At 39.8% G+C, this 11,290-nt stretch overlaps 1 protein-coding gene across 1 annotated transcript; it reads right to left on the bottom strand.

Annotated features, from left to right (window-relative positions):
• Nucleotides 1–4,599: 4,599 nt before the first annotated feature.
• On the bottom strand, nt 4,600–10,972 carry LOC111219677 (peripherin-2-like). Its single transcript, XM_022742394.1, has 3 exons — nt 10,032–10,972; nt 8,046–8,292; nt 4,600–5,086 (listed from the first exon to the last, which is right to left on the bottom strand). Exons 1-3 carry the CDS (start codon nt 10,610–10,612, stop codon nt 4,880–4,882), a joined length of 1,035 nt encoding a protein of 344 aa, XP_022598115.1. The 5' UTR covers nt 10,613–10,972; the 3' UTR covers nt 4,600–4,879.
• Between the last annotated feature and the right edge of the window lie 318 nt (nt 10,973–11,290).

Genomic DNA, 11,290 nt, shown 5'->3' with positions numbered 1-11,290 from the left:
TGTCTGCCATATTTATTCAGCCCATAGTGAAGTGTAAAGTGAGATGTGCTACGCAGTGGTGTCCCTGACCTTTGGCTGGAACCTCCAGGTCAACCAGTAACCTCAGTTAATATTAGTACACTTGTCATTTATCCATTCACTGCAAAGGCATCACACCTTGCATGTTCATTATCACTCTACATAATTTATTAACTCCTCAAATGTTGCATATATTCATTAGTGCAGTTTCTTCATGCATAATTAATTGACATTTGTCACATTCTGGATGCATTGCTGTTTTTTAATCAATGTACTCCATTCATGTGTCTATTTACCCATACAGATTCAGAAATCTACTTATGTGCATAAACAATTATGTGATTAATCAATTTGTCAATCAACAGATGATTAATCAACAACAATTTTTATAATCGATTAGTTGTCTGGAACATCTAGCAAGTCAAATGCCAACCATTCTCTGGGTCTTGTTTCTCAAATGTTGCTTTTCTCTGTTTTAAATAATTTTAAATGTCATATTAAGGGGTATATTTGGTTTTTAATGGGCTCTGGAAACTGCTGACAACAAATTTGATTATCGAGTAATTGTCAGTCATTTTTTAAGCCTAAATGCCAAAGATTCAGTTTTTTTCTCTTTTTAAATGTGAGGATTTGCATCTTAGATCATCTTAGATCATTTTAAGCATACATAGTATTTTGGCAAGCAAGTGGTCGATTAATCTATTAGTTGATCCATAGAAAATGAATGAGCAACCATTTTCATAGACTAAACGATGATCAGAACATAATGAAAACATTAAAAAAAGATAATTGTTAGCTGCAGTCCGAATGTTAATTTGATGTTTTTTTTGGTGGTTAAGATCTTTTATGTTGTGGCAATGTTTTGTGAGACTGTTCATTCACCTAGATGATACTCATGCAATAGGAGTTAACAAGCAATAATAGTAATCGTTATCTTCAGTGCATCATGCATGTTTTGTATCATTAAAAATTGAATTGTTTGGGTGCTGGATTGTTTTTTTTTGGGCAAAACAATCAGACTGAAGAGGCTCTGGAAAGATATGATGGTTATTTTTCCTTCTTTTCTGATGTGTTATAAACTGAACAATTTATAAATGAATGATTTATGAACGTTATTATTATTTTCTCTAGTCTTAATCCAGAATGTGTGAAGGGAGGATTCTACCATTGAAAGTGAGGTTCTGTCTAAGGCCTCCTCCCATCATCAGAGTCAGTGAAATGGGTCTTATTGGTTTGTTTACATCATGACATATGAAGGGATTTATTGCAATGTGTTTCTTTTTTATGACCATTAAGCCTTAAGGTTTCCCAGCAGTGGGGAGGACACCCCTGTTACATTATCACTGATGGAAAGACACCCTCTAGTGGACTGTTAATGTAACTGAGGCTGTTCAGATTCAGAGCATGTCGGTGGTCCAGACTGTTGACGCATGACACCAAATTTGCCAAAGACACAGAAGATGCCAAAATAAATGAAATCTGAAGAGGCACAGTAGCAAATCTGGCTGTAAGCAATGAGCAGAACACAGGGAGTGGTGGTGAAACCCAACTTCAAAAATGAAGTGAATCAGCAGGGAACCTAACTAAATATAAGATAACTGTTGGAGATCTGTAATGAATTTGATTCACACACATCCAGTTTGATTTAGTCTCAGTTTGTTTCCTGCAGCCACCAGCAGAGAGCAGCAGAAAACGCAGGACTCACAGGATGCTGTCAGCTGCTTATTTGTCTTTCTCTCTATGGCAGCAGCTATATGTCGTCTTTTTGTGAGTTGGGACTGTTGGGGAAGAATACCAAATCTTAAATTTGATTAATCATGTATTTTAAAGTTAATTACTTTTACAGCTGTATAAATGTATATCTCAGTTGTGCTGCAGAGGCTCCAGTATGAATAGAAACTTGTGTAAGTGTGGGACTATGACTACCAGAATCCAAACTGGTATTGAAACCTAGTAACTAGTAACTAACGTAGTAACTTACAGTGAAGTACTGTACTTAAGTATGCCACGTTATACTTCTCCAATACATTTCAGGGAAATATTACAGTAGTTTTTGCTGCATGATCTGACAACTGTAGTTACTTTATAGATATAAAACATATATACAAAAGCCAAGGTCAGCTATTACGTATAGTATGATACATTGTTATAGATTAGACAACAGTGTATAAGCCAGTAAAAAGCTGCACCTCAACCAACTACAACATCAAAGTGCAGCTTATATATCAATGCATCAATCTCAAATGATATAATGCTATAGTAGTAATAAGAGCCATTCTGCATAATGAGCATTTTCACCTTTTATACTTTATACTTTTTCATACTTTAAGTGGGCTACATTTTGTTGCCTTTTACAAATGGGGTATTTTTACATTGTGGTACTTAAGGACTTGAATACTTGTTCCACAAACTTCTTTCTCCAACTGAAACTGCTAGTAGCCAGTGGTGGAAAGTATAATTATAGATATATTGTTCTTGAGTACTATTTTGAGCTACTTGTACTTGGGTATTTCCTTTTTTTTTTCTTACTTTATACTCATACTACTACACTACATTTCAGAGGGAAATGTATTTATCTGACAACTACAGTTATGATTTACTTAACAAATTAAAATATTAAAATTTTAAACAAATACAACTTTCAACAGTTTATAACAGTTACAGATCAAACTACAGATAAAACTTATAAACAGTAGTAAATACATACATATATAAATGCTGATATATAAAATAGTTACACTTATGTCTTTTTTTTTAAACAAATGCAACAAGTTAAAGTGTAAATAATAACAAACACATAATAATATACGTAGTAATGAAACACTGACAGGAGACATTCTGCTGCATAATGAGTACTTCTACTTCTGATACGGCTCTGTAGTATTAATGCAAGACTTTTACTTGTAATGGAGTATTTTTACATTGTGGTATTATCACTTTTACTTGAGTAAAGCGTCTTTGCACATTACGTATTACTCTTTGTGGAAAACCTCTAAAATGATGTCTTGTTTTACTTGGAAGCAGCCTGTTCTTGTTCCCTAACATCACAGTTTCATCTTGCTCTGATCTTTACTTTCTCTTGTTTGTCTCTCTGTGTGTCTGTCTCCGTGACGTGAGTCCTGCAGTAGGACATCACCTGCTCACCTGGCTGAGGGGCTCATGCTAATCTAAAGCCGATTAGACTTCTTATCTACTCAGCGCTGGTTATGTGCTTTGGGCCAACAAAAATACCGTGCAGCGTTGGCCTCTTTACCGATCCTGCTGACTCTTCACAGCTCCCCCCATCTGCTCTAACTAAGCCACACTGGCTTTGATATCATTCCTCCTCATTCCTCGTGTCTGGGGTTTGCAGACAATGTGGATCTCTATTTAGATGGATGTGTTTTATAGTGGATTGTGCTTCAGGAGAATAGATGAAGTTTACCTTACCCGTAGCTATTTGTCAATATGGAATCAGAGGATGTGTTACTTGAAAGTCAAAGCTTTAAGGCACGAAAAATAGAGAAACTTACCTAGAAGAGTCTCTCGCAAATACACGTACTATTATGTTTGTGAATGCATCAGGTGTATAACCACACACACATACACATGTCCTTACACTGGACATGTGAAGAGTCATCCCATGTCCATGTGAAAGCAGTAATGCCATAATTGCCCTTATCCTATTGACTTAATCAGGAGCCCTGCGGCACTCACTGCATGCCTCGCCTCCTGATCTCAGGTCCGTTCAACTCAAGGTCGAGACAACACAACGTCATTATTTCACTGTTGAATCACATCTCTAAAATCCTTTATTCATGTACACAATCTCATTTCTACACAGACACAAAAAAATCATATGGAAAAAAACTTTACATGGATTTGAATAAAAGTTTTAGCTTAATTACATTATTTTTTAAAAAAAGTTAAATTTTTTTTCATCATTTCTACACTATGTACAAAGACAGCAACCCAGGTGTTAGAATATACATACATAGGTGTCAATATACAGATACTGAATGCACAAGGGAAACGTCAAAGAGGATCTGAGATTACAGTACAGGGGTCAGGAGCCAAGATTTAGCTGCCAATTTCAGTCGCCCTCCACAGGTTTGGAGTTGCCCCTGCTTCTCTCTGGAGCTCACCTCCTGATGCCCAGGCCTCACTCTTCGACGGTGCGCCTCAACATTCATGCATAATTCATACCGATTCATTCAATTCATAATTTTACTCCATCTCAGGAGCTGCTCCAGTCTTCATTGTGGACAAAGGTGGACTGGAGTATAAAAAGTGATGAGTGGGGGGAGGTTAATTTGTTTGCTTTGCCTATATACAATATTAGCTACAAGCCAAAACACTATAGACTGTAAATATCCATCTGCACCTCTGGCTTCATGAGAGGGGGGGTTGCATGGCAACCACCATCCCCACCAAACTACTGGAGAACAATACAAAGGAAAAATTTCATACTTACTTGTGATTGCAAAGCATCTGACATTTATCAATAGATATCATATTTATTTGATCTATTATTTTGCACTTTTTTTTTTTTTTTTTTGGAAAAAAGAATCCAAATCCAGAATATCAGGAACAGAAGCAGGGGATCTCAAAAGTCGGAACTGGTTTGTTTGGGGAAAACCAAAATTAAAAACCAAAACAATTCATTCTACTCATAATCTCTCTCTATGTATGAATATACAGTGTTATTTATGCGAGGAGTCCATTTGTAAGGAGTCTGTTTAAAAGGAGTCCATAGCCAAATATGTGTTTGCGGGTAGCGTCTACATAATAAATGTTGGTAGAAAAAAGTAGCAATCTCACAAGTCCCCTTCCTCTCCTCCTTCAGGTGGGAGTGGTGTCAGTTTTTGCAGGAGGGGTTAGCTCAGCTCACTGTCGCGACTGCTACCTCGCCCCCCTCCTCCACCTTGCTGCCTTTGCCCATAGCCTTCATTTTGTCCATGATGTCGGTGAACGTCTCCTTCACTGTTTTCTCCAGGATCCAGCCCTCGCTCTCACTCTCCGGGTCCTCCGGGTTAGCCAGGGTGGACAGGGAGCTGTCGACGTACTGCAGGCCGATGGTCACCGCGACCTGCAAAGGACAGGAGCACATATCAGAAAAACCCCAAACCTGGGCCCTCAGGCCAAACCCCCCCTATGTCATCAGAGGGCAAAACACATTGACTGGGCCCCAAACTGGAACACATATAACAGATATAACTTCACGTAAACAACCTCAGTCAACTCCATTTAAATGACTCAAATGTTGTTTCATGAAAGGAACAAACTGTCTTCAAGATTCGCTTTTGCAAAGTATAAGTAGATGAAAATCTGATTTATCATCATCATTATAACTAATAAATATTCTGAGTTAAAAGTACAACGATTAACTGGGAAAAAAAGATTAATCAATTCACTTTTCATGCAAAAAGACCCAAAATGTTACACTTCCAATTTGTCCAGTGTAAGAATTGGTGGTTACCTCGTCTTACATCATAGTAAATTGAATATCTTTTGATTTTGGACTGATGAAATTTTAATGGTGATTTTTCACAATTTTCTATGGCTTATAGATAAAATGATTAATCAGTAAATTATGGAAATAATTGGCAGATAATGAAAATAATTGTTAGTTGCAGCCCTATTTTGAATATCCTTAAAATATCTCTGTAGTTATATGACATAACACAAAGAGATGACATAAATTACATATGATATATAAGCAACAACACGAGCAGACAACAGCAAGAGGACAAACAAAATAGGTTATCAGTTAGATTTTATATAGTTGATGTTTCTATGAATGTGGGAAAGTGTGTGATATAAGAGTGGTCAGGAACAAAAAAAAGACAATATATATATATATATATATATACATATATGAAAAAAAAAACATATATCTTGTAATTCTTGAAGTAACCTAAAGTCTAAAGGCCCACCCTCCCACTAGGAAAGTTAAGAAGTCAGTTACTATGAAAGGTGACTGCAGATCAGGAGATCAAGCTCCTGGAAGTGGGTCTGTCCTTGTTACATCCCTGAGCCCACTATCTGTGTCAGCATCAGGACGCTTGCATAACTCCTCTTAAACTGTGCGTCTGATCAGCTTCCATGTAAATCCAAGTTTTTAGAACAAGGGTTGGTCGGCAGGATTTCTGGGATAGAGGCATTATCCAAACGATGCTATTTACTGTCTGCTTGCTTGAGGGGATGCAGGAACTCGAACCACTGAGGTCGTCACTGCTATCACAGAGTTGTAGGATTTAACCGCGCATGTTTGTCGCTGTGCTGTGTCAAGGTGAGCAGATGTTGGTAGTGGAGGCTGAGGAGAGAGCTGGAGAGAGGAGAGAGGCCATTTGGCTGCTACAGGATTAGGACTTTGCGTAGAAAGTAGCAGGTAAGATACTGTTGATAAGCTGCACACCCATACATTCCAAAGGTGGCGCAGGTTAACCTCACAGTAGGGCAGGAGGAGCGATATTTAGGTAAAGAGGATAGAGTTGTTTGGGAAAGAGATGCAGTAAGTGGATATAGATAACACTGGGGGGTGGAGTGTGGAAAGGAGGGAAGAAGAAGAAGAAGAAGAAGAAGAAGAAGAAGAAGAAGAAGAAGAAGAAGAAGAAGAAGAAGAAGAAGAAGAAGAAGAAGAAGAAGAAGGAGGAGGTGATAGACGATGGACATGCCAACTGGGTCAAGGCTTTACGTGTTTATACACAGGCTCTTCACCTCACTTCTCCCCACCCGGCCATTAAAGTCCTCAACAACAACTTTACTGAGCCCTAAACCACTAAACAGTTCACTGAATCATTACAGTCCCCTTCCACTCAAAAATGTGCTTTGCTTTTTGTTACTTCACTTCGCTGACGTGTGTGCAGACACCAGAAGGCTGTTTCCACTTTCATCTGCTGAAGGGAGAAAAGTTTCCATCTCATCTTAAATCTGAATTTAAGGGGCGTACGTATGATTTTGTGACATCATAATTATTTTGAAAGCCATTATGTAACAGACATGAGTGATGTGGAAACTTGAAATCTCCAGTGCACGTACACAGAGAACTGACTTTTCAGTGAAGTAGGAGACATCTTGTGTCCAGCAGATAAACTTTTTATATCAAATAAATGACATATTTCAAGGTTATTTGGACAACAACGAAACACACTTCTTGCCCAACCTGCTTCTATTCATGGGTCATTCTGTTTATGCATAAACCCTATCATAAAAATGGTTATTTAAAGCATTTTATGTGTCTTATATTTCTTAAAACATAAACTTTTAATGTAAGATTTTATAGTAAAGTGGTGGTACTGTCTCATTTCCTATATTGGAAACAGTAGCAGATGGTCCCATAGAAAAGCTGAGGGAAACGGATGTGCAGCGCACTTTAATGGAGCTGGAGAAGTTAACCAGATGTATATTTTCCAAAACAACCAGTTAGTCCTCATCTTTTCTGTATTTTCTCTTGTAAAACCGAAGAATATTGTTTGAAAACACTTCCAATGAAGCACGATTTTAACTTTGTGTTCATTTCAAGTGTGGAACTGGCTCATCGTTGCCCCTTGTGACTATTGGGATAAAAAAATAAATAAAAGAAACACTCACAAAAACTGAAATTCTCCCCAACGATCAAGCACCAGTCAGTGTTTTTCACCATCTGCTAGTGGCTCACTGTGGCTTGGTGCACCACAATGAAACAAAAGAGATGCCACAAGAAAACTTACTAGGAGAAGCAGAACAAAGGTGAGATTTATGCTTTGCTGGAAGTGTTCTCAAGCAGTATTTTTCAGTTTTGCAAGAGAAAAGACTTTGAGGTTGAAGACTAACTGGTTGGTTTGGCAAATGTACCTCTGGTTAACTGCCACACCTCGGATAAAGAGCTTCCTTGGTCTTTTCTATGGCATTATATGGGACTGTTTCCTGTGGATGATATAATCCCAAACAAAGCAAAGTCATGATGTAGGTGTTCTACTGAAACTTAACGTGGTGGAGTAAAACTATTCTTTAACTATCTGTTTGCAATATTTCCCGATCTGTGTGCATGCATCTGTGGCTCTGACCTCCAGCATGGTGATCAGCACCACCAGGGCTCCAATGGTGTTCATCATGCCTCCATAGTAGGACAGCAGGGCGTCACTGCAGCCGCGCTTCCACACGTTGAGCTCCTCGGTGTAGTGGTCATAGCTGTAATGGGCAGAGTTGTTGGTCATCTGGAACTGGATGCAGGGTCTTGGGGAGCTGGGGTTACAGCAGCTGAACGGGACTCCATCCATCAGGTACTGGCCATCCACGTTGCTCCCAATGCGGCTAAGAAGAATCAGGCAAAGTGTCAAGTTCGAGTCATGTTATGATGGGTTGGAGGTGACAGTGCGGTGAGATTAGAGGTTTTAGAGGAGCATGAAGTATAAATAGCAAGTCCAGGTTAGGTTACCAGAAATAACCAAATAAAATGTGTGATTTTGCAGAATGCTGCACATCTTATCTTCTCAGTTATTGGATAAAACCCTTTGAAGCCATAGTAAGTGGTGTTGTACTTAACTATATCATACAATCCAATAAAACACTACATATTCCTACTACAACAATAAACAACCTTGGATAGACACCTGGTCAAGTTTAGCAAAAATCGAACAGTACAGAGTCACAATGACAGTATTACTGTAGAACCGATGAAGTGGTTGATATTGTGTTTGCCACGCGTGGAGCCTGAACAACACTGTCACTTAAGCACAATCAAGCATCAACAGTTTGCAGAATATTTCAGCAAAGCATCAGTCATTATGCTTATGGGTAAAGTCTCTATTACGAAGGCTTATGCGTATCACACAGCATGACAAATGTAAAATCACATTTTACTTAAAGGGTTTGATCTTTTTTCCAAACATTTCAATGTAAATATGTGTTTCAGGCTGATAATGGTACCCAAATTAGCATATTTGAGTCTGTGCTCAATCTGAAGAGCAGATCTCAGCCGTGATTGATAGTTGTAGGTCAGTGGAAAGACAAGTGTGATTGGATCACAAAGACGTGAGAGGGGCAGATATGGATCAGTGATTTCTAGAAACATCAACACCTAATTAACCTCCAAAAAATGTCCCAGATAACACTTTGGCTGGTCAATACAGAATATACAGAAAATACTACTTTCTACAGGAAAGATCTGAATACTAATCAGTGTATTATCCATTGGAAGGACAGCAGTAGTGATATTTCAGTAAGGATATTTCAATTAGGATTTGAAAAGGTTGGGTTAAAAAGAAAGCCCCAAGGGCTTGTTACTCTTTGAAACTTCAAAATGAGCCATTATCAGAGGCCTGTAATGGCATCGCAAGAGTTTTCACCAATCACCTCCCCAACCACTGTTTATGCCGATTTTAAAATCCTAGATACAGATTGTTTTCTTGGACGGTGCTATCTCTGGAGTGTTGCCAGGTCCTCTGCTGATTGGACAGGACACTGATTCCTGAAGGGCATGGAGCTGTAATCCTGGAGATTAAACACTAATTATGTGCCAACTCTCAAAACCATCCTCCTCACAATTACCCTAACAAAGCAAAGAGGTACTTGTGGCCCAAAAATCAATATAGACATAAAAAGGTTGTCACAAAGAGGTGACAGATCACTGAAATGGAACAATGTACTTTTAATCCAACTCTTGCCTTTTTGACCTATATATCTTTTTCTGTAACTAATCACCCCAAGCCCCTCCTCTTGACTTTATCCATAAAACTGCCTAGTAACCTCTTTCACCCTCCCAGCCCCCGATGCCCCGTCCCCATTGCTACCTGATGCTGTCACCATTTCTGTGGTGGTAATCCTTAGAAGACGAAAGTGAATAATACACCTGCTCTGACCAACCTTCACCTCAAATCCACTTATACTGAAATCTAACTTTGTATGGAAGCACCCCACCTCAACAGCCTCCACCTTGATACCCAGGGTCAATGACAATTTCTTTAGACCAAAAGTAGTAATTTCTCTGTCACGTCTTTTCTAACTTTCACAGATTATCATGAAGGATTTAGATTTTTATCTTTGTCACTTACTCTTTGACTTCCTTTGCGCTGAAGTCAAGGTAGCGGTTGCTAACCCACTGAATCTCAAACCAGTCTCTGTAGTTGTCGTTCCCGCAGCAACGAAACTCCATCTGCATCAGGTCCAGGGTCCTCTTCATGTAGCAGCGTCCCGGTGTGTCCGTGTCCTTGTAGTACCTCATGCCGTTCCTCAGTCCCTCAGCCAGGGTGAACTGCAGAGGGATCCTCATCACAAAACACATCAGGGCAGTGAGGAGCAGCAGGGCGTTGAACCCCACACAGAACCCCAAGAAGATCTTCAACATGGGCTTCCACTTTGCAAACTTGGTAGGGTCCAGTGAGTCGTAGCAGACTTTGCCTCCAAAGGCGTTGATGCCACAAGCTATTAGACCCATGAATATAAGCAGGTTGGGCAAGAGGTGGCTCTCGTTGTTGTCCATAAGTTCTGAGCGCTTTCGCAGCTCGATCTTAAAGAACAGCCCCATGCTGAACACCAGCACGCCGGCCATTACAGCGAACCAGTACATGAACCAGACCGTCTGAGCGAGCTTCACTCGCTTTTTCAGATCAAACTTGACCAGCATCAAAGCCATTGTTCAATCCGAGATGTGTCCTTGTCTGTAAAGAAGGAAGAGAGTCAAATGATGATCTGGATCAGCAGGACCTCCAAGATTTCCAGAGTTTGCCCCTTAGTTTAGAAAAAATGCTCTCTAAGGTGTCGGCCTGCAGTCCTAGTTTCCCTGTCTCTGTGTTATCAGGGTCTCCTCTGGCTGGTCCAACAGGGCAGAAGAATCAGCTCAGGCGGTAATCCATCCCACAGCAAAGAAGTAGAGATGAAGAACCCAGGAGGACCCCGGAGGAACACAGGAGTGTTATTTCTTCAAAGCTATCTCCTCTCCCATTGTGACAGAAACTTCAAATTACATAAAACTTTATTTTCCACAACTTTTACCAGTTTTCCTTCCTTAACACACAGGTGAGGCTAATCGTGATGTTCCGTTCTCTCTGAGAGGTGGAGGATTGCCGAGGATCCTCATGATTAAACTCAAAGTTGCAGTACGTCATGCTAAGCCCCTGTAAGCAGCCTGATCCAATTTACAGAAATCCCTCTACACAAGATGAGCCCGATCGTAAGCCGCTGCCAGGGGCCATAATTGGTTTGAAGTTTCACGTGGTCACAGTCGCCTTGATCGAACACACCAGGAGCTGTAATGGCATCAGGTGAGGGCTGCAAAGACCATGGACGTGGAAGTGGAGCTAATAATGGCGCG

Source organism: Seriola dumerili, unplaced genomic scaffold, assembly GCF_002260705.1.
Source record: "Seriola dumerili isolate Sdu_G_001 unplaced genomic scaffold, Sdu_1.0 BDQW01000068.1, whole genome shotgun sequence".
NCBI lineage: Eukaryota > Metazoa > Chordata > Actinopteri > Carangiformes > Carangidae > Seriola > Seriola dumerili.
Note: the sequence above shows the minus strand (reverse complement) of the source record. Positions and strands in the feature narration are given on the sequence as shown.